At 33.4% G+C, this 24120-nt stretch overlaps 2 protein-coding genes across 5 annotated transcripts; both read left to right on the top strand.

The window, feature by feature from the left end:
- The first annotated feature begins 736 nt into the window (after nt 1-736).
- On the top strand, nt 737-15487 carry LOC115238309 (protein RUFY3-like). 3 transcript variants are annotated; one of them, XM_029812005.1, is made up of 10 exons: nt 737-1087; nt 4242-4420; nt 4490-4599; nt 5055-5262; nt 5368-5531; nt 5638-5800; nt 5874-5990; nt 6143-6283; nt 6988-7135; nt 12218-15487. In XM_029812005.1, the coding sequence occupies exons 1-10, from the start codon at nt 898-900 to the stop codon at nt 12430-12432; spliced, it is 1635 nt and encodes a 544-aa protein (XP_029667865.1). In that variant the 5' UTR covers nt 737-897; the 3' UTR covers nt 12433-15487. The 3 variants fall into 3 exon arrangements, with proteins under 3 accessions (XP_029667865.1, XP_029667864.1, XP_029667862.1); XM_029812004.1 differs by lacking the exon at nt 737-1087 and adding an exon at nt 2408-3735 and having other exon boundaries at nt 6988-7138; nt 12221-15487; XM_029812002.1 differs by lacking the exon at nt 737-1087 and adding an exon at nt 2409-3735.
- On the top strand, nt 7483-23495 carry LOC115238308 (protein RUFY3-like). Of its 2 annotated transcripts, none has more exons than XM_029812000.1 (12): nt 7483-8819; nt 9327-9505; nt 9575-9684; nt 10139-10346; nt 10452-10615; nt 10722-10884; nt 10958-11074; nt 11227-11367; nt 13428-13525; nt 16499-16715; nt 17617-17868; nt 23099-23495. In XM_029812000.1, the coding sequence occupies exons 1-12, from the start codon at nt 8462-8464 to the stop codon at nt 23237-23239; spliced, it is 2148 nt and encodes a 715-aa protein (XP_029667860.1). In that variant the 5' UTR covers nt 7483-8461; the 3' UTR covers nt 23240-23495. The 2 variants fall into 2 exon arrangements, with proteins under 2 accessions (XP_029667860.1, XP_029667861.1); XM_029812001.1 differs by having other exon boundaries at nt 7490-8699.
- Nucleotides 23496-24120: the final 625 nt, after the last annotated feature.

Genomic DNA, 24120 nt, shown 5'->3' on the forward strand with positions numbered 1-24120 from the left:
TTTCAATATATAAAATATATCTACAAGATACATACTCAAATATTATCTAAACGTTTAAAAAGAAAAATTTTATATATATTTTTTAAATTAACTAATAATTTTAAATTCATATGTATTTTTTGTCAAGAAAATTCAGACAATTTCAACGGTACCCATTGATTAACAAAATTGTTTTTTTGTGATTGTTTAACCTTCTTGAGGGTTTATTGAACCCCTTAAATTTCAAAACAGTGGATTTGAAAAAAATCATATGTCTTTCAGATTTTTGTATTTAATAGCATATTTTAAAAAGAATATTTCAAGAAGAATAAATTCCTCCGGGCACACTTGCGACAGGTCTTTTACAAATAACTGAAAAAGAGGAATGGAATCTATTGACACATTACATATAGAACGCGATAACGCTCCCCACGCGGAAGGAACGATGAGGTAGTCAGTCAATTTCCTATTACATATCTGTCATTTCCGGAGAAGAAAGATTGACTGAATGTTCATTTTCCTTTGCGTGAACAGATTTGCTTTTTTAACGCTAAAAATATTGATACAGATTCGCATTTTTGTTCTGTATTTATTTTGATGCTGCATTATCTCTTGATATGTCTAAGTTCTTGATCATTTAGCAAAAAAAATCATACCAAACATCGTTCGTCGATGACGTCAAGCTATGTTTGTTTCAGTTCCATCGTATTACTCCGGATTCCATCCGGCGATTATCGAGAAGAGTCTAGTAGAGTCGTGCATAGAGAAGCGTGACGAGTATTCTTACCACGTGTTGGCAAGAGGAATGCGGCGGTTAGGTGCCTCACAAAGAGATATATACGTGTGTATGTATTCGTATACGTATATATACACTGTCGGTAAATTCATGCGCCGCTGGTCGACAGTGAAAACGTAAATATGGCCGCGGAAAGTAGCGACGGTTTGCCAATATCCCCGTCCGAGAAATCGCTCACCGGTAGCCTAGCATCTGATGAAAATGAGAAAAGTGTCTCGCGTTCGCCGTCGAGTTACTCTATACGGGAGGACAAATGGCCGGACCTCGTCGTGTCTAGACCCAGAAAGCTGGATGTCTGGTGGTTGCCGAGACGTGAGTACATAGAACGTTAGGTTTTAGGTGCATGCTCCCACGATTCGGCGCGTTCTTCAAAATACCGCGCTCGCGGGCTTAGCTTGGCGCCCGCGTAATAAACGCGCGTAAATATACTATGTGCGCACGTGTGTTTTTTTATTAAGGTCTATTCTGTGCCAGTTAGAGTCTACAAGATATCGCAGCATTAAATACATTCGAGAATCTACGTAATTACATGGAATGTCTGCCACCCAAAATATAAACGACTAAATGGTTCTTATCACAAAGATAATGACAGAAAAGATTTCTCTTCTTGAATTGTAACATAAAATTATACAATACGTACGTTAGAGGGAAAACGTATATATTATTGTGTATATATTTTTATAACATGTATCATTATTTGACAGATCTACAAAAGATTTAAAAAATAAAGCGTTAAAATAATTTAGGAAGGACTAAGTCTTGGGAATTTCTATGAATATTCTGAGTAGATTATTTGGGTTTTGTATTAGCTATAACAAGATCTAATTGTGTCTATTTTAGCTATGTAAAAAATAATACATAGCTATTTATAATATTCATAAATAATTAAATAAACAATGGTTATATCAGAAAACATATATATTATATATATTATATTTGTAATATCATTCTTTAACACATAAATACTTTTATTAAATTTGATAAGATTTGCTTGTATATATAATATATTTTTGTTAACATTAATGGGTGGTAATAGCAGCAACTTTTTATGATTTATTATATAATTTGTTGTTCGAGCGTTCGACTGATCCTCCAGTTGTATCTCGAATGATAACAGATTGCCACGAGAACAGTGATATATATGGTATATCACACTGCCAACTTTTTATATTGTGCGTAGTTGTCTGCTACATGATTATAAGAAATTAAAGAGGGAAAAAGAATTAAAATTTGACTGATAGTAATACATTAATGAACCGTGTGTAGTGATATTTTTAATGCTGGTTTTCTTGTAATTACGTGTGTGATTTGTTTAATTGTGAATACACAAATGTTGTTTATATTGCTAAATTCTCAGTATAGGAAAGACCTGCATTTGCATCTATTTCAGGTCTGATTAGACCTATCACTTTCAGTGATAATGTAATTAATAAAAAAATATTGATAAATATGACTTAATTAAGACAGCGTTAAGACAGATGCACATTTTATACACAATGCCATTTTTACATAATTGTATACAATTATATGAAAGTATTCAAAATTTTTTTGTAACAATGAAATAAAATCTTGAAATATTTATTATTTTTTTACACTTTTTTACCGTTCGCCTATAAAAATTCTTGTATATCGAATAAATTGAATTGCTATCGTGTTTACATTATTAAAGTAATCCAAAGTCACTGTCATATCGGTGGAGCAATCCAGAAAGCTGATGGCAGCACCACACAGTACTGCGCAGTGGTATTCGTATTGATTATTATAGGTGGAGACAAAGTCAGCGGGAAAATCAATATTACATGTCACCGGCGTTCTCGTTATCTCCGACGTGAAATTTTCCTCGCTCGACATTAGTACGACTTTTACGTCATTTTTAACAGTACACAAATTTTTGATTATCTACTGTTTTGTGAGCAAATAATCGTGGAACTACAATGTAGTTCCATTAGTGTGAATCCATCATTTCTGCATCAGTTCTGCATCTTAATCTGAGATTTTATTTGTCGTTTCTTCGATATCTACAGTGCAACTGCACTAGAGTGAACCTATCCTTATCAAGACAAATATATATTTAGTGCTAATAATATTAGCAAAAAATGACTAAAGGATAATACTTGAAAAACATGACAAAAGAAGAGCAACACAATTAGTGGACGCAGATTTCTATCTTTCGTTGCTAATAAAAAGCTTGACTGCAATATATCAACACTTGCTGATGACTCATTCATTGCGACACATTTTTTCATCAGCTGTTTGATGTAACGAGAGAAGAAAATAATACTTTATATTATACAATATTGTGAACAAGTCTTGAATATTGCACATAAACCAGCAAACGTATACATATAAAAGAGATATATTGAAAGAACAAGTCAACGCACTCATCGATTATTAATTATTAATGACAAACTCGTTATTTTAATAACGTGAAGGATCTAGTTCTGATAAATAAGTTATTTCCAAATCAATCTACAGTCGAAAATTATCACTAAAGGAAATAAGAGTTTATGCAAATCAAGAGCTTCTGTGCAAGTGAACGACTATCGAAAAATATCGTGTGATCTCCAGAATTGAGATAGTGAGGGCAGAGCAATCGTCTTCTATGCGGCAGGAATCCCTGACCGGTTTTAAATTGCGGCCACCGGGCGATCACGGTGGTGTACATCACGGCGGAGTCATGTTGGAGGAAGATATGGCTGGTGCCCAGGACACGATATATCTGTGCAATTTTCGTGTATCGGTAGACGGCGAATGGCTCTGTTTAAAGGAGCTTCAGGATGTCGAGTTCTCGCTACAAGACTCGATGCAGCGGTCACCGTCACCACCGCTCGCTCTTAGTGGTATTAATTATCATCATGATCATGATCATCATCATCATCAGCAACAGCTTTCTGAACAACGAGAGCTTCGCGATATTATACCACCAAGTCCACCGCCATTGCAGCACGTCTCCAGCTTGTGTCTGTACTCGATGTTGTTGCACTTATCGGTTTTAATTAGCGGAATATATATATTAAAGATTCAATCAGATCAAATTTGTTTTCTTTTTCTTTTTTTTTGTTTAGCGAAATGTAATTCATTTTTGACGTATTATACCGCGTACGAAAAAGTATTGCTTTTCTCTTGCTCACAACGGAAAAAAATTTCTTTTTCTTTGTCACGCTTTCGCGTCGTCGCTTTAAGTGGAATGCATTTTTCCAGCATCGAAACTATTGCAAAATTTGGCTTACGATTCCACATTTGACTATTTTTATTTAATTTTTATTTATTCTAAAAAGTACAAAAAAGAATAATGCATATTGTGCTATGCAATAATTCTAACATTATTTTAATAATTAATCAATTAAAAAATTATATTTTATATTTACGATATTTACTGTTGAATTTGAAGCCATTTTTCTAAATATTGAGAGTGAGAAATTGAGATTATTATAAGTTAGAGAGCAGACACGTATTGTTTTTGCAGCACGGGATCCGGTGATCATCGAGAGGAGTAATCTTGTTAACATTTCAAAACTAATTGTCAAGGAACTGATCGAAACATCTTTGAAATATGGTCGTATGCTCGATTCTGATCACATGCCATTGCAACATTTTTTCATCGTCCTTGAACATGTGCTTAGGCATGGTTTACGGCCGAAGAAGGTAAAGGTTGCCGTCATGCGGACAGCAGAGCAAATTTTTCACATTGGTACTAACAGTCTCCGATTTCAGGGTCTTCTCGGACCCAAGAAGGAGCTGTGGGATATTCTCCAGCTCGTAGAGAAATATTGTTCCGAAGCACAAGATATTACATCCAGCATTCGTGATTTACCTACTGTTAGGTACTGCATATTTCTATTGTGAAAAATGTGATTTACATATTTATTTGCCTGACTTTATTCGTAAATGAATATATAATTAATTAACAATATATTTTTCGTATTTCTACTACTCAGCTGGTTATGGTGGCAAAATAAAATACGTGCAATGTTCTCATTTTCTTGCTAAAAAGCAGTGTATCATATTATCAAATAATAAGTGTTTTAGATGTTTTTTTAAGTTAATTTCTTTTTTAAATTTTTTCATTATTATTTTCACCATGTTTTATTTTTGGCATTTAAACAAGACTTTTTTTTTTTTAATTAATCTAGGATTAGTTTAGAACTATATCGGTTTATATTTATTAGTTAATATATAATTATATTTATTAATTAATTATAGAATTTATATTTTATCAATACTTTGAAAGAAATCAGCGATCCTCGAGGACATAGTATTTTGAAATTACTATTTTCAGGACGGCTATGGGTAGGGCGCGTGCTTGGCTGCGTATGGCATTAATGCAAAAGAAATTAGCGGATTATCTCAAAGTTCTAATAGATCACAAAGATGATATTTTATCTGAATATTTTGAACCAGATGCTCTGATGATGAGCGAGGAGGCCATCGTAGTGATGGGTTTGTTAGTTGGATTAAATGTGATCGATTGCAACTTTTGCGTAAAGGTCAGTCTAGATTAATGTCACACGTGTCTAAAAGGGTGTGTCTATATGCGTTTGACCAGAGCGATAATAATGTTAAGCCAAGATCGATCGTAACTATTGTGACAGGAAGAAGACCTCGATTGTCAGCAAGGTGTAATCGACTTTTCATTATATCTGCGCAACAGTAATCATATACCTGGTGAATCGCCAGATGATGAACTCGAAAATGACAATATGACTACAGTGCTTGATCAAAAGAATTATATTGAAGAGCTCAATCGACATCTAAAGTAAATATATATCTTTCTCGCAAATATTGAGCAAAAAAACTGCGCATATACACGTATAAGTGTTATTATTTTATGCTCAAAATTGATATTTTCTTATCAATTTTAGCGCAACGGTAACGAATCTACAAGCTAAAGTAGAATCTCTAACAACAACGAATGCTCTAATGAAAGAAGATCTCGCTATTGCTAAGAATAACATTTTATCAGTTCAAGAAGAAAACAGACAACTAAAAAAGGAACTTGGTATAGAAGTTAAAGACGCAAATGAGGTATATATATATGTTAAAATTGCGCGTTTTATGTATAGTTTGATCTGATATTGAAAGCTTGATCTAATTTTAGAATGGGAAGATACCTCTTAAAATAACAGAAACCACTGCGGAAATAGAAGAACTTAGAAGCAGATTAGAATCTGAAAAGAAATCTCGACAAGATTTAGAAAAAGAATTGGAGTTGCAGGTCGATAAGAATCCACATTTTCCTTTTTATAGTGATATTACAGTGATAACTTTTTCAATGAATTTTCGATAATACAGATTTATAAAAATATACGCATATAGACAAATAAAAGTGTAAGGATTGATTAGTATCTTTGTCTTTCTTTCATACAGATTAGCATGAAATCCGAAATGGAAGTAGCTATGAAGTTGTTAGAAAAGGATATACATGAGAAGCAAGATACTATAATATCTTTAAGGCGACAACTGGAGGATATCAAATTGATCAACTTGGAAATGTACAAAAAGCTGCAGGTGATATATATATATATATATATAATATTTATATATAACTTGCAACTATTACTGAATAGTTTTTTAATTTCCATGATATAGCATACTTGCATATATCTATTATTTTAATTATTTTAATAAAGTAATTATACATTATAACTGTACATTGCTACATATAAACATTTGATATCTGTACAAAAAAATATTGCATTACTATTTACCATACAGTAATAATTTTTTTTTAGTAAATTTATTTCTTATTATTTTAAAAAATCATTCATTTAATATAAAATTATTTTCTCATTTTATACGATAAACGAAGTATAAATAGATAATATAAACGAGTATACTATATCACGGTTTTGAGATATAATATGCATCTATTTATATAATTATACTGCCTATATAAAATGCTTTAATCATACAATTTATATATTTTTAAACAGCTAGTTACTATGATAGTTATAACACAGAATCTCTTTCATGTCTTCCTGTGTATCAATATTTTCACCAATAATATTTCAGCTACATATTTGTTAGCGGATAGTTAAACTGCATCTTATAGGCAAAATAGGTTATCAGTGCATTAAATTAGCGTATTTAGGTGTTTTTTTTTTGTAAGTGCTGAAAGTGATGGGAATTTTTATTTCGCTGGAATCTTTTCTGTCCGAGAAAATTTTGGCAAATACGTAAATTTTCCGTTTCTGGACATATTTCCCTTGTAGGAGTGTGAGCATGAGCTGACACAAAAAGGCGAGATGGTGAGCCGTCTTCACGCGAAGACCAATCAGATTGGCAAGATTCTTAACAACCTCGAGAAGTATAATCATTTGATGAAGGACGGCGAAGGTATACGAAGCCCTACCACTCCAGGTGGTATATCGAAATCTATTTACGTGTGTGATTTGTTTAATTGTGAATACACAAATGTTGTTTATATTGCTAAATTCTCAGTATAGGAAAGACCTGCATTTGCATCTATTTCAGGTCTGATTAGACCTATCACTTTCAGTGATAATGTAATTAATAAAAAAATATTGATAAATATGACTTAATTAAGACAGCGTTAAGACAGATGCACATTTTATACACAATGCCATTTTTACATAATTGTATACAATTATATGAAAGTATTCAAAATTTTTTTGTAACAATGAAATAAAATCTTGAAATATTTATTATTTTTTTACACTTTTTTACCGTTCGCCTATAAAAATTCTTGTATATCGAATAAATTGAATTGCTATCGTGTTTACATTATTAAAGTAATCCAAAGTCACTGTCATATCGGTGGAGCAATCCAGAAAGCTGATGGCAGCACCACACAGTACTGCGCAGTGGTATTCGTATTGATTATTATAGGTGGAGACAAAGTCAGCGGGAAAATCAATATTACATGTCACCGGCGTTCTCGTTATCTCCGACGTGAAATTTTCCTCGCTCGACATTAGTACGACTTTTACGTCATTTTTAACAGTACACAAATTTTTGATTATCTACTGTTTTGTGAGCAAATAATCGTGGAACTACAATGTAGTTCCATTAGTGTGAATCCATCATTTCTGCATCAGTTCTGCATCTTAATCTGAGATTTTATTTGTCGTTTCTTCGATATCTACAGTGCAACTGCACTAGAGTGAACCTATCCTTATCAAGACAAATATATATTTAGTGCTAATAATATTAGCAAAAAATGACTAAAGGATAATACTTGAAAAACATGACAAAAGAAGAGCAACACAATTAGTGGACGCAGATTTCTATCTTTCGTTGCTAATAAAAAGCTTGACTGCAATATATCAACACTTGCTGATGACTCATTCATTGCGACACATTTTTTCATCAGCTGTTTGATGTAACGAGAGAAGAAAATAATACTTTATATTATACAATATTGTGAACAAGTCTTGAATATTGCACATAAACCAGCAAACGTATACATATAAAAGAGATATATTGAAAGAACAAGTCAACGCACTCATCGATTATTAATTATTAATGACAAACTCGTTATTTTAATAACGTGAAGGATCTAGTTCTGATAAATAAGTTATTTCCAAATCAATCTACAGTCGAAAATTATCACTAAAGGAAATAAGAGTTTATGCAAATCAAGAGCTTCTGTGCAAGTGAACGACTATCGAAAAATATCGTGTGATCTCCAGAATTGAGATAGTGAGGGCAGAGCAATCGTCTTCTATGCGGCAGGAATCCCTGACCGGTTTTAAATTGCGGCCACCGGGCGATCACGGTGGTGTACATCACGGCGGAGTCATGTTGGAGGAAGATATGGCTGGTGCCCAGGACACGATATATCTGTGCAATTTTCGTGTATCGGTAGACGGCGAATGGCTCTGTTTAAAGGAGCTTCAGGATGTCGAGTTCTCGCTACAAGACTCGATGCAGCGGTCACCGTCACCACCGCTCGCTCTTAGTGGTATTAATTATCATCATGATCATGATCATCATCATCATCAGCAACAGCTTTCTGAACAACGAGAGCTTCGCGATATTATACCACCAAGTCCACCGCCATTGCAGCACGTCTCCAGCTTGTGTCTGTACTCGATGTTGTTGCACTTATCGGTTTTAATTAGCGGAATATATATATTAAAGATTCAATCAGATCAAATTTGTTTTCTTTTTCTTTTTTTTTGTTTAGCGAAATGTAATTCATTTTTGACGTATTATACCGCGTACGAAAAAGTATTGCTTTTCTCTTGCTCACAACGGAAAAAAAATTTCTTTTTCTTTGTCACGCTTTCGCGTCGTCGCTTTAAGTGGAATGCATTTTTCCAGCATCGAAACTATTGCAAAATTTGGCTTACGATTCCACATTTGACTATTTTTATTTAATTTTTATTTATTCTAAAAAGTACAAAAAAGAATAATGCATATTGTGCTATGCAATAATTCTAACATTATTTTAATAATTAATCAATTAAAAAATTATATTTTATATTTACGATATTTACTGTTGAATTTGAAGCCATTTTTCTAAATATTGAGAGTGAGAAATTGAGATTATTATAAGTTAGAGAGCAGACACGTATTGTTTTTGCAGCACGGGATCCGGTGATCATCGAGAGGAGTAATCTTGTTAACATTTCAAAACTAATTGTCAAGGAACTGATCGAAACATCTTTGAAATATGGTCGTATGCTCGATTCTGATCACATGCCATTGCAACATTTTTTCATCGTCCTTGAACATGTGCTTAGGCATGGTTTACGGCCGAAGAAGGTAAAGGTTGCCGTCATGCGGACAGCAGAGCAAATTTTTCACATTGGTACTAACAGTCTCCGATTTCAGGGTCTTCTCGGACCCAAGAAGGAGCTGTGGGATATTCTCCAGCTCGTAGAGAAATATTGTTCCGAAGCACAAGATATTACATCCAGCATTCGTGATTTACCTACTGTTAGGTACTGCATATTTCTATTGTGAAAAATGTGATTTACATATTTATTTGCCTGACTTTATTCGTAAATGAATATATAATTAATTAACAATATATTTTTCGTATTTCTACTACTCAGCTGGTTATGGTGGCAAAATAAAATACGTGCAATGTTCTTATTTTCTTGCTAAAAAGCAGTGTATCATATTATCAAATAATAAGTGTTTTAGATGTTTTTTTAAGTTAATTTCTTTTTTAAATTTTTTCATTATTATTTTCACCATGTTTTATTTTTGGCATTTAAACAAGACTTTTTTTTTTTAATTAATCTAGGATTAGTTTAGAACTATATCAGTTTATATTTATTAGTTAATATATAATTATATTTATTAATTAATTATAGAATTTATATTTTATCAATACTTTGAAAGAAATCAGCGATCCTCGAGGACATAGTATTTTGAAATTACTATTTTCAGGACGGCTATGGGTAGGGCGCGTGCTTGGCTGCGTATGGCATTAATGCAAAAGAAATTAGCGGATTATCTCAAAGTTCTAATAGATCACAAAGATGATATTTTATCTGAATATTTTGAACCAGATGCTCTGATGATGAGCGAGGAGGCCATCGTAGTGATGGGTTTGTTAGTTGGATTAAATGTGATCGATTGCAACTTTTGCGTAAAGGTCAGTCTAGATTAATGTCACACGTGTCTAAAAGGGTGTGTCTATATGCGTTTGACCAGAGCGATAATAATGTTAAGCCAAGATCGATCGTAACTATTGTGACAGGAAGAAGACCTCGATTGTCAGCAAGGTGTAATCGACTTTTCATTATATCTGCGCAACAGTAATCATATACCTGGTGAATCGCCAGATGATGAACTCGAAAATGACAATATGACTACAGTGCTTGATCAAAAGAATTATATTGAAGAGCTCAATCGACATCTAAAGTAAATATATATCTTTCTCGCAAATATTGAGCAAAAAAACTGCGCATATACACGTATAAGTGTTATTATTTTATGCTCAAAATTGATATTTTCTTATCAATTTTAGCGCAACAGTAACGAATCTTCAAGCTAAAGTAGAATCTCTAACAACAACGAATGCTCTAATGAAAGAAGATCTCGCTATTGCTAAGAATAACATTTTATCAGTTCAAGAAGAAAACAGACAACTAAAAAAGGAACTTGGTATAGAAGTTAAAGACGCAAATGAGGTATATATATATGTTAAAATTGCGCGTTTTATGTATAGTTTGATCTGATATTGAAAGCTTGATCTAATTTTAGAATGGGAAGATACCTCTTAAAATAACAGAAACCACTGCGGAAATAGAAGAACTTAGAAGCAGATTAGAATCTGAAAAGAAATCTCGACAAGATTTAGAAAAAGAATTGGAGTTGCAGGTCGATAAGAATCCACATTTTCCTTTTTATAGTGATATTACAGTGATAACTTTTTCAATGAATTTTCGATAATACAGATTTATAAAAATATACGCATATAGACAAATAAAAGTGTAAGGATTGATTAGTATCTTTGTCTTTCTTTCATACAGATTAGCATGAAATCCGAAATGGAAGTAGCTATGAAGTTGTTAGAAAAGGATATACATGAGAAGCAAGATACTATAATATCTTTAAGGCGACAACTGGAGGATATCAAATTGATCAACTTGGAAATGTACAAAAAGCTGCAGGTGATATATATATATATATATAATATTTATATATAACTTGCAACTATTACTGAATAGTTTTTTAATTTCCATGATATAGCATACTTGCATATATCTATTATTTTAATTATTTTAATAAAGTAATTATACATTATAACTGTACATTGCTACATATAAACATTTGATATCTGTACAAAAAAATATTGCATTACTATTTACCATACAGTAATAATTTTTTTTTAGTAAATTTATTTCTTATTATTTTAAAAAATCATTCATTTAATATAAAATTATTTTCTCATTTTATACGATAAACGAAGTATAAATAGATAATATAAACGAGTATACTATATCACGGTTTTGAGATATAATATGCATCTATTTATATAATTATACTGCCTATATAAAATGCTTTAATCATACAATTTATATATTTTTAAACAGCTAGTTACTATGATAGTTATAACACAGAATCTCTTTCATGTCTTCCTGTGTATCAATATTTTCACCAATAATATTTCAGCTACATATTTGTTAGCGGATAGTTAAACTGCATCTTATAGGCAAAATAGGTTATCAGTGCATTAAATTAGCGTATTTAGGTGTTTTTTTTTTGTAAGTGCTGAAAGTGATGGGAATTTTTATTTCGCTGGAATCTTTTCTGTCCGAGAAAATTTTGGCAAATACGTAAATTTTCCGTTTCTGGACATATTTCCCTTGTAGGAGTGTGAGCATGAGCTGACACAAAAAGGCGAGATGGTGAGCCGTCTTCACGCGAAGACCAATCAGATTGGCAAGATTCTTAACAACCTCGAGAAGTATAATCATTTGATGAAGGACGGCGAAGGTATACGAAGCCCTACCACTCCAGGTGGTATATCGAAATCTATTTTTAATAAGACTAGCCCCTCTTTTCCGAGAGGGTGCCCATCCGCGGATAATGCGACCGCTCGGCCGACGATTGATCATCAACGCTCTTTTGACGAGCAATCATTGAAAGCATCTAATGACAAATTGAAACAAAGTCGTTCTACCTCCGAGATAACCACGAATAATTCAATAATCGAGCAAGTTGCGAAAGACTAAAGAGAGCCTACTCTTACATGACTAATTCTATAGCGGATGACATTTCAGATAATTGCGGCTATTCAGTGTTGCATACATTTTGGCGTATATTTTGTATACGTACACCTACACAGAGTTATGTGCAAAATTATCTTTTCAAGTTTTCAACTTATGTTTTGCGCATAGGATATTGTCGTATATACTTAGTATTTATTCTCAGTGCTATGTTTGAAGATTTATCGACGTTATTATATTGACAAAACACGCATAATTATTATGGTGTAACGAAATGATTTAGCAGATTGCGCTTTTCTGAGATCGAGTTAGCAAAGCTCGGTTTAATCCGATACAGACTGTTACGTTCAAGACAATAATTCTCTTATAGAAGTTTTTACAGTACCACTGTATGTCAACTGTATATTTATATATATTTTTTACTGAAGCAATAACTGATTATAATTTGTTTAATAAATAATCTTGATTTTAACATCTCGATTTATATATATGTATATATATGATATTAATTTTTTGGCAATAATGTAATGAAAACAAGGGAATAAAAATCTAACAACATCCAATATAAATTATTTTTATAATGTTATTATTTTAATAAAACTTTTTTTATTAAAATAATAATGTTTTACACGAGAATCAGAATATATATATTTTTTCACAAATAAATTTTAATAAATTTAAATTACTCACCGATCACGATTGATGATATTATAGATGTAAGATAAAACAGATTTGCAGAACTCTCACGAAATTTAAAGAAACTCTCAAACATTTCGTTACATCATATCTTGTAAGATATTATAAATCTTATGTGTGATAAATATTGCAAATTGCAAGACGTAGATAATGTATACATTAATTCTATTAAACTATTATATGCTTAACATGGAAATAATTTTTAAATCAATATGCATTATATTGCATTATTTCAGGTTTATTTATAGAAATTTGGATAAATATGATCGTCTTTTTCGCTTATATTCAATAAGTATTTATTTCAGGAGTGCGAAGGCTCGCTTAAGCATAAGACAGAACTAATCACAAAACTGGAAGCTAAAACACTGTCGATGACTGAGACCATCCAAAAAATGGATGAGAAGTATGTTTACTTTCATTAGTATTAATTAATTTATAAGTGCGATTGTGTAATTACATGCAGATTAAATTATTGGAGATTAAAAAGTAAAGAGCGCCATTAGTATAATAATCACAAACGTCGAAAAAAATTCATACTTCTTATTATCTTGTATTTCTACACAGAGGGATTAACCTTTTTTTTTTTTTTTGCTAAGTAGCTTATCTAATCAACTTTATTAATACAAAAGTTGCATTGATAAGCCAGCTTTTTGTTTAGTTATCGTGAATTTTTGATGAAGAATTTTCTATATGATGAACGCAACATCATAATTGCAATTAATTGGATCAATATTGCATTATCTAATAGCGTATTAATGTTGTAGCGCGACACATCTTATAGAAAACAAACATTCACGGATAATAGAAATAATACTATCAAAAATTGAACGAAAACACAGTTTTGCTCAATTTGTAAAATATTTTAGAAACTGATCGTATTTTTTGTTTGTTGTAAATAATTATTTTTTTATTTTACTGTATATATATACATACTATCTGTTTTATGAATTTATTGTTCTTCTCAGTCAGCAATTACATATCTATCAAAAAAGCAATTACTAATTTATCAAAAATCCAAACAATGCATCAAATTTTTTTTTGATGTGTACATGCAATAAGAAAAATAAAATATTTCGTGTATCGTTATTTTATTTTTATTTTACAAAAATTGTAAACTTTTCTCTCTTGATGAAGTTTTGCACATAAAAAAATATAATTTTTAATTATATAGCCATACATATTTATCGCGGCTAATATATAAAAAGGACTAATACTCATATTTGTTACACGCTTTGAAATTTTTGCTAAATCAGCTGTTATCAAATATTGTGCCGTTATTGGTATTATTTAAGAGAATGTTACAATTGATATATATGTAAGGATTTGGTAAACCTTTTCCATCGTACTTCTCGCGTAATGTTACTATTTCTGAAAGAAGGATTAAAGATGTCTTCATACGTTACCGAACTATTTTAGCAGGCATTATTTACGTACAAATATAATTGTTATGATAAGACTTTTCTATCAACTATCACTATACGGTATTCTAATATGATAGCGAACGGTCGTACCAATAATTACACAATGCACGCACGCCGTTAAATGGACTGCTCTAGCTAGAAATGATTTATTTTTTACTTAGATGTTGCGAATACCATTAGATTTAGATAGGATAGATTAGAGGAACGCGCGAAGGATTAAATAAACTCTTATCGTCACGGGGATATTGGCAAACCTTCACTAATGGCTACTTTATAAATATTAGTTAAATCGAGACATAGTTGTTAATATTATATCGAAACATATTTTAAAGTATTCCGCAATAATTGACAAATTCATACATTATGACAATTATATTAATAAATATATTAATGCTATCACACGATATACGAAAGCTAATGTTATCGAGTATTTAGTTATTGGATCTTATGCCGATTATTTCTCTATATTTATGATATGCAGAACAGAAATAAATTTCTCATTATCATTGTGCTCGTCTTACATTATTTAAGGAAAGGATATAAATAATCGTATTTGCGTATCTAAATTAAAACATTTGTTTCATCCGCGTTTAAGGAACTGATCGTCGGTGATTTGCGATCATTTTTGTCACCGAATCATTCTTTTTCAATTGATTTATATTGATTTTATGTTTACAATGACAAGAGCGCTTCGAATAAATTAAATTATCACATTCTCGACATTTGTAATTGATACATCCTCATATAAAACATTTTTCGAAATAATAGCAATTTTCTTGTCAAAAGTAAACAAAATATTTAGTGATGATTAATTAAACGTGCCATATCCATATACTACTGATACAATTAAGTACTCATATAAGTCTCGCGCAGTGGATATTATACGTAATCTAACACTACGTGTACTTGTGTACCAACGCTACGAAAATAAATAATAAAAAAAATGTGCGGTTTGTTTATTCTAGAATCATCGTACATTAGACGTAAGGTGCCATAACTTGAAAATAGAGAGAATTTTTATTAGCTTGTCTTTTTAATATGTGAATTGTTTTATAATTGCAAAATAAAAGAATTTCTGTCTTATTGATTTTTGAATAGTAACTGCTAATATGCAATAATCTTGTAAGGTAAGTTATATCCATAACATTACCATTAAAATTGTAAATTAATCAGCATATAAACGGCCTTGCTATTTTATTAAATTTATTCATATTTTAAGAGAATATGAAAAATATAGGTATATCTGTCTCTTATCTTTTGGTAAATATTTGGACAATATTATATGTTACTTGCAATTATATAATATATACTATTAATCGTAAAATTTTGGATTGGCACTTTTGCAGTATTTTGTAACATTTAATCATTTTCTCCCATTTTTTGTTTTTGAATCCATATTTTATATAAGAATAAAATTATTTATGCATACTTATATGATAATCATTAATTTGCAAATTTTTATTTCTTATTTTTCAATGTGATCGCAATACAGTTCCTTAAATGCGATAAAAAGAATACACTTTTTCGATAAATACATTTTTATTTACTTATAACGTATTTATGAGTATTGACTTTGATCAATTTTAAAATAAATGCGCAATGATTTTGAATTAAATACATAATATGGAAATGTTATCTTTTATGTTAATAAACAAGTATGAGCAGTAAATTATACGCAAATTAAATGAACCATTCCTTGCCGATGATGAATTTATAGGAGATTGTCGATATCATTTGATAGTTCAATATCGAGTAAATAAAATGATCATTTTACATGTAACACATCACGCGTCATTACATTAATTGGCAGATTCATTCGAAATCCTAATGTAATTCTAGAGCAAAATATGAATTAAAGATTGTTGATTTAATTGAGCAAAATGACTTTTGACGATGTGGGACGGTGGGAATTTTATATCTTCGACGTTTAAGTTTCATTGATTTGACTTAATCAGGTGTAAGGAGATGGATGGTGTCAGGTCGGGAGCGGAGGAGAGGGTGAGAATCCTGGGCGCCGAGGCCGCTGAACGGGAAGCACGGACGAATGGGGTCGAGAGGGAATTGCGACTCGAGCGCGAATGGAGAACCTCCTTGCAGGAAACATCGATCTCTAACACGGAGAAGATCTCTCAATTACATCAGGAGATCGATCAGTTGAAACGGGTGTCCGAGGTACATGCGTGCGATCAGTATTGCCTTTTAAGGATACCTTGGCTAATAAATCTCACGGTTACCTTATCGTCGCATCGTCGTACTTGTAAGTTCAGAGAAAGGAGAACTTCGCGGAGACGCGCGCGGCGATTCGATCTTTCTATTTAAATCCCATTCCGAAACCCGTCAGCATAGATTATAAGCCTGCACCTAATTCAATCGCGACAAAGCGTTATCGTGATTTATACGTTTTTCGATTATAGAACTGACAGTAAGTACCGCGACGGCGCATTTCGGTCCGAAATAAACTAATGAAATTTATTTGAATTATCAAATTGTTTTTTATTTCTGCGGATTCCTAAAATATATCACATCCGCGCTATTTAGCTCCGTTGGACAAAAATAAATTAATTATAATCTTGATACCTGAAATAATAGCATCCACCGAGTGCATTCAAATATAATGACACTAATGTATGAAGCATAGAAATATATTACTCCCAAATATTAAATTATTCTCTTGAAAGATGAAATTAGAAATAAGAATAGTAATCATAGGTATAAAATAAAATAGAAATTATTTAGATATTGGGAAGACAGAAACCTATAAAAAACAACTGACAAAATGTAAGAAAATAATTTATAAAACCTATATGAAAAAAACGCAAACATACTAGTTTATTACATATAATTAAATCAGAATCTATATTATCTAAAAGCGTTTCTTCATATAAATCAATATTTTAAATATCGATTTTAATTAACATATCAATTATTAGATGACACACAATTTTGCAAGTTGCGTTTACGTATCGCAACATTTAGTAACCGAGTATTGATCCGCCTTTAATCGCGATAACGAACGGACGAGTGAATACGTATAATCGCCGGATAATCGCAACTAGATATCCCGTTGTTCCAGAGATACTTGACGCTGCAAGAGGAGTATTACGCGTTGAAGGAGGTGTGCAGCGAGCAGGAACGAACTCTGGAGGAACTTGGGGGACAATTGAGCGCGGCCAAATTAGCGGCGGTCGAACTGCGCGAGGCCGCTGACAACGCTCAACAGCAGCAGCAGTCGGCGTTGCAAGAGGGCTCGGTAACCTGGGCGAACGATCGGCTGGTCACCCAATGCAAAGGGTGCAGCCGTGAGTTCAACATGACTCGTCGCAAGGTAATCAAACTTTTTAATTGCTCCCACGCCTTCGCAACCCGTCCTTCTCCCTTTTTCCTCTCTCTCTCTCTCTCTCTCTTTCTCTTTACTTTCCCTTTCTCTCTAGTTTTCCATCCCAATCCCGGGTTCGCCGGCTCCTTCGCGAACTACCCTCTTCTACCTCTCTTCCTGCCTTCCTCTTTCGCCTATCCGATCTATTCGCGGAACTGGATTCGCGCGGAGTGCTCGGCTAAAAGCGCGGCGCACCGTACGTAATTGTTCAATTATCCCCGCCGTACTGGAAATTACTGCTTTCCCCCGATGCGGATTTCCCGGCCGACCCGGAGCCGGCGAAGGAGACAAGACGAAGCGCGCATTAAATGACGACGGTCGATCGGCCCGTGGCAGGGCAGACCTCGTCGGCATCTCAGGGATACACCTACCCTCAGCGAGGATCTTGATGGTGCGCGACCTGCGCGCTCGTCAGGTCGTCAGGATCTTGAGATCGGAATCGCTCCTCGCGCGCAACAACTTTGATGCACGACAGTCGTATTATTAGAGATAGCGGGCTATCGCGCGTTGCTCGGGTTAGCAATTACACTTAAAGGCTTTCGTTTACCTAACTTCCCCCTTTATTAAATCGCGATAGGACGTAATGAGGGCTGGAATTTGCGAATAGATAAGAGTCGGTTGAGGGATTAGTAGCTTAAACAAGTTCTCGAGCGTGTTAAGCACCGCACTGCGCGTCCGTAACGCTTTTTAATTCGCTCATTAGCGAGACGTGTCGCGTTACACGGTAAAAGCGGCGATTCCCTACAAAGCACTGCAAAAGCTCGCGATCCGCTTTCACATTTTTCGAACGCGAATCACGCGCCGGCACGATATAAGCGCTTAAAGTATTCGCAAAGAGATCTGATCGTTCCGTTCGTTGCGGTTGCGTGCATCGATAAGGGAAGCGCGGCGCGCCAACGGTGAGCGTATTCGTGCATTCGTCATACGGATAAATTCCGTGGTGGAATTTATGCCCTCGTCAGGACTTTATCGAAATTTTGCGGACGTGCGCGATAAATACGGTTCACCGGAGCTCGTCGACGTTGCGCAAATCATTCATTAACGGGTTGATTCTCCGCCGCAAGGCTCTGAAATAATTAGATCGTCGCATGCAATTTGACAGTTCGTCTTTTATCGGCGTGACTATTAATCTTGCATGTGTCTATGACTTTGTAGTTGTTGCTATGAAAAAAAATCTTCGTTTAACCTTAATCGTTCAGTAGACCATTACATTTATCAAATAATACGGTTTTTGCTCTCTTGCGGAACATCCAATTACACTTATTGCACCATCACCCGACATACATTCATGATTACGCGTGCATGCATCGTTCGCATGCATATTCAGTCGACAATGTGATAGAGACGTTGCTCGTCCCATAAAATACATTAGACTGTATTTTCTCTTTGCTTTATGTAGTCGACTTTTCGAAGAATACATAGCGCGCGCACGGCGCTACGAAGAGGGTTGAAAGGTGGGCGCAGGAAAGGGTGGTAAGTTATTGCATAATAACAAGGCTGTGCTCGGGTATCTTTGTTACTCATTTTCGCCCCGTAGGTGTATTACCATACTGTTTAATATAGAATAGGCCACCCGTGGCACGAGCAGATGTGTGAGTGGAATCGTGCTAGTGGGCAAAGCAACTCTGTTGGCAGGCGCGCAACGAAGAAATTCCGCGCTGTGTAGGAGAATGCCTTCTCGAAAGGTGTGGGCGCGCTCGTGGAAAAAAAAGCTGGGCGGTCGCGAACCTTCGTACTTGCAACATGCAAAAGCAAGCAAAACAATAACCTTCCTTTCATAACCGCCCGGCTCGGTTGACCACGTTGTGAGACGGTATAAATTCATCCCGGGTTTTCTAAATGTACGGCGTTGCACCGACAATTGCTTTATACGCGCACTCGACACACAGTTCGCAAGGATTGTGGATATTTTGAATCTGCGATGATGTTAACGAGCGGCGTGAAACTTTTCTTGTACCTATATTTTATGCATCGCTGAGCGCTTTGATTCGTTGCCGGTGACAATAAATTGCGACAGTCAAGTTTCATTTTACGGTAACTGCATGTAAAAATTTCTTAGCAGACGGAATTAGTTCGAATCATGAATAGTTTAATTTGTAAAACGCGATTGGAAATTTGTATCTATAGTTAAAGTAATGTGGTATATTCTGATCCAGAAGAATTAAATGTTTTCCTCTGTAAAGCAAACTTTCCTTCCTATTGTTGCTTGCCGTATGTGTCATAGAAACAAAAAGTACTTATTAGAAAATATCGCGTGGGATTATATTACGTAAGATAGCAACGACGTGTCACACTTGCGATATTGGATCATCATAAGCAATATCGAGTCGTGCGCAGATGCTGATAAGTGAATACCGTTCATCGTCGCCGTCGCTTGCATAGATGCGGCAATAGAATGGCATCATAAAGGACGCCGTAAAAATATTCCATTCTGTGATGCATAAATTGAAAGCAAAATTAACAAACATATCCTAAACAATGTAAAAAAATATGCATATTTTAAAAATATACTTATTTTCTCTATCTGCTAAAAATATAATTCTTTTTACTCTAAGATAAATTATAGTAAAATTTATAACGATGCAATAATTTTAAACCTTTAGTATGTGGTGTGCTTTTATTTTCAATAAAAATAATTAAATAAGAAAATTTGCTTGAAATATATTAACAGTCAAATATACGTTATGACCAATTATGACCGAGACTAATAAAGAAACGATTACAATTGCAAAACGGAAAAATGAGGTTTTAGTTCGCTGTTTCATCTGCGAAAATAAATAAGAGCGCGCAATGGCATTTGCGTTCTTCTTAACTCTTAACTTCAGAAACAAAAACTCATTTTCCTACTCATGCGATTGCATAAAAGTGAGTTTGCCTGTCTGCCCGATGTTACGCGCTACAAAGGCAAAGGCCGCGAGATCGTCTCTTCGACGGTTTACCAGACTTTCGCGTCCGCGCCAAAGCAAGTCATCTTCCATGGAATAATTTATAGATCGCTATGGTTGATCATTAGCGCGACAGTATCTTTCGGATCTGATCTCAGACTGATTTATTCGTCTTGGAAAGTATCTATAAGTAGGTATCTATCACGATTAAGATAAAGCGTGCTCTTGAGACACGCCGGTACGTAGTTGCAGGCACCAATCTACTACGTTCCGGTCGTAAGTCATGCTGATGGGACGGTTCAATAATTAACTTCGCGAGGAAATCGGTTATCGGGACGATATTATTCGGGCTCTTACTTTCCGGTAATAACCGGGCAACCGCTCTCCCTCACTCCCACACTGCCTCACGTTAAGAAGGGAACGACGATTCGACCGTCTCACTTAAGGGATTCAATTTAGATGTAAAATTTAGAATCGTAGTCGCGCACCTCGGTCCCGCCGTTATTTCTCTTTTGGCTTTTAGAGTACGAATACCACATTATTATAATAGACGGGCGGTAATGGCTCGAAAATGAAGACCACCCGGTAATGGCTAAACGGGGGTGCAAAATAAACACAGACGGACCGCGCCACGTTCTGCCTCCCGTCGCGTCTTGGAAATCTATCTGAATTGCACGCGCGATATGAATCGATGATAAATTCTCTACGCTTATTTTAGATGAGAGCTGCGCTTTCGAAACATTGGGGGAGAATTAAATGCAGAATAGTACTGACAAAACAGAATGCTATACATATTTGTTTGCAACTAGTATCTCTCTGCACATTTGGTTTTTAGAATTCATGATTCAGAGAAAGTGCGATGATTCTAGAAAATTGATGCGCGCAATCTTATTCCAATCTTGTCATTATTATCGTTGATTCTCGTCTGTTGAAGTCACTCTCCACAGTTTGCCATTCAGCCTTGTTCCGTGTCCGTCTATGCTTCAACAATCTAACGACCCTCACATGGAAATGACCTGTGCAAGAAATACCGCAAAAAAGTATTAAGCGCTCTCTTACCTGAAGTTGACGCGCGGACAATAGTATTCCTGGCGTTGAGTGCAAAAAGTTCCGGCCGTTGTCCGCGTGCCAGCTTCAGGTACGGGCATGCACTTTTTTTTTGACCCGCAACGAGCACACGTAATCCGTAACTGCGAACTACGTTACAAAGCTTTTTACTTTCAGCATATAGAACTGAGACAGACAAACTCATCGCTTTATATGTCGCGAAGCTGTTATTGGTTTGGACATTTTGTTAAAATCCTAAAATATAGTTGTATTTAGAATTATTTTTAATGCATTATTTTTACGTCACATCCAGGCAATCAATATCTTATTTTAGCAGTTTTTATTTCTCGATAAAATTTCCGATAATTTATATTAAATAACGCTTGCATTGTTTTGTAGCATTGCGTTTAAGAACAAAATTAGATGCATACTAGTCAATTTACTTTGCCAACATTTGAAGTTGTGGATTATGTATATTTTAAGAATGTTATGTCTACATAGAGAATATATGCCCTACTTTTTTATTCTGTTTGCTATTTATATTATATATCATACATATTTGAAGTTCGATAATTATTGCTCTTTTTTTTTTAAATAAGATTCAGCATAAAAAAACAGCATTGGCTTTTTTCCTTTATATCCTTATGTATTGTCATATAATCAATTTTAATTATTTATATAATTTAATCTTATTAAATAATTAAAATAATTAAGAAAAGAACATAAAAAAAAAATTTTTATGGTTTTTTATTTTTATTCTTAATATCTTAATATATTTTTAAAATCCTTAAATAAAAGAAGATATTTACTATTTTATTATTGATTTTATATATCTAATTTTATATGGCGATGATTAATACTTGATTTTTTGTATTTTAGATGCTACATATCAGCATAAAAAACGTACATCTAGCGTCTAAAATGTATTGAACCATAAACAATATTAAAATATATTAAACTACATTATGTCTATGATATTCAATATTATTAAATACATCAAGATATACATATGTCTTGTCATCGTTTTCGTATGAATGAATAAGTGTTGTTAAGATATTAATTATAAAATAATAATATAATTATTGTTAGGATATTATTTTTAGGATATTATTTTTTATAATACTGTATTTGCAATATATATCAAATTTTATAATAAATATACAATAATTTCTTTATCGGCAAAGATAAATTTAATAATTAAAATGGAATAATAATAAATGTATTTGCGCATATTATTTCTGTTACAGCACCATTGTCGCAATTGTGGAAATATTTTCTGTAGCGCCTGCAGTGACAATACTACAGTCTTGCCGAATTCAGCGAAACCAGTGCGCGTTTGTGATGAATGTTACGTACTCCTGGTTAGCCGTGATTCGGTGATGCGTTAATATTCAACGTACTATTGTTTTTTCTCGTAAGCAAGTTGTATACCAGAGATTTCAATCCAATGCGTAGTCTCGAAAAAAAAATTGAAAAAGTAGAATGAAGAAAGATAACAAAATCTGTCCGAAAATGTAGTCCACAAATGTTTGTATATGTTTTTTTACGGTGCGTTATGCGTAACTATTTCAATTGGACGTGATGATGGACATATACCAATCTGCCGTGAGCAATATTTTGTTAAATATTTTTTTTTTTTTTTTTGATCAAAATACTCACGATATTTTAGAATTTATATGATTGGGGTTAGAGAAATGTTTAATTTTATTACTGCAACATAATATCTAATATATTTTTACAAATGACCGACAAATATATGCATACGATATATATAATCAATAGAATTTATTTTTTCGAACGCATAATATTTTATTTTGTCATAGGAAAAATTGTTTCACTTTATTGCATAAAGATTACGATTATTTTTGACTGACGACGCCGCAAGTGGCATGAAACGGTTAAATTGTATAAATGTTTATGAAAATTTAATGTTGCACTTTGCTTCTAGTACCGTTTCGATAGTAATTTGCATCTGTTATGCTCAGCTTGAGCAAGGTAAGATTCAGCGATGTGATTATAACTCAGAATCGATCAATGAAATATTGAAACTGCAGCTTTGCTGGTGTTGCAGTGTCCAAACGCGTGCCTGTACAACGATATTTTTAAAATGTTCTATACCGTCTGAAAGAGATATTATACATACATACATACATATATCTATATATATAAATAAATGAAATGGTTTTGTAAATTGTACATGTTTTACTATTTATTATATTTTCTAAGTTTTATATGCTACACAAATGCTAAAATTAAATAGCAATATATA

This window comes from Formica exsecta, unplaced genomic scaffold (assembly GCF_003651465.1).
Source record: "Formica exsecta isolate Colony F162 unplaced genomic scaffold, ASM365146v1 scaffold332, whole genome shotgun sequence".
NCBI classification, from domain to species: domain Eukaryota; kingdom Metazoa; phylum Arthropoda; class Insecta; order Hymenoptera; family Formicidae; genus Formica; species Formica exsecta.

Bases quoted from the DNA above. Each gene is read 5' to 3' on its own strand.
- LOC115238309 (XM_029812004.1), top strand. From the start codon at position 3,378: ATGCGGCAGGAATCCCTGACCGGTTTTAAATTGCGGCCACCGGGCGAT. The intron at 4,421-4,489 runs GTAAAGGTTGCC...CTCCGATTTCAG, and splicing joins ATGGTTTACGGCCGAAGAAG to GGTCTTCTCGGACCCAAGAA. The intron at 5,263-5,367 runs GTCAGTCTAGAT...CTATTGTGACAG, and splicing joins ATTGCAACTTTTGCGTAAAG to GAAGAAGACCTCGATTGTCA.
- LOC115238308 (XM_029812000.1), top strand. From the start codon at position 8,462: ATGCGGCAGGAATCCCTGACCGGTTTTAAATTGCGGCCACCGGGCGAT. The intron at 10,616-10,721 runs GTAAATATATAT...TATCAATTTTAG, and splicing joins GAGCTCAATCGACATCTAAA to CGCAACAGTAACGAATCTTC. The intron at 11,075-11,226 runs GTCGATAAGAAT...TCTTTCATACAG, and splicing joins AAAAAGAATTGGAGTTGCAG to ATTAGCATGAAATCCGAAAT.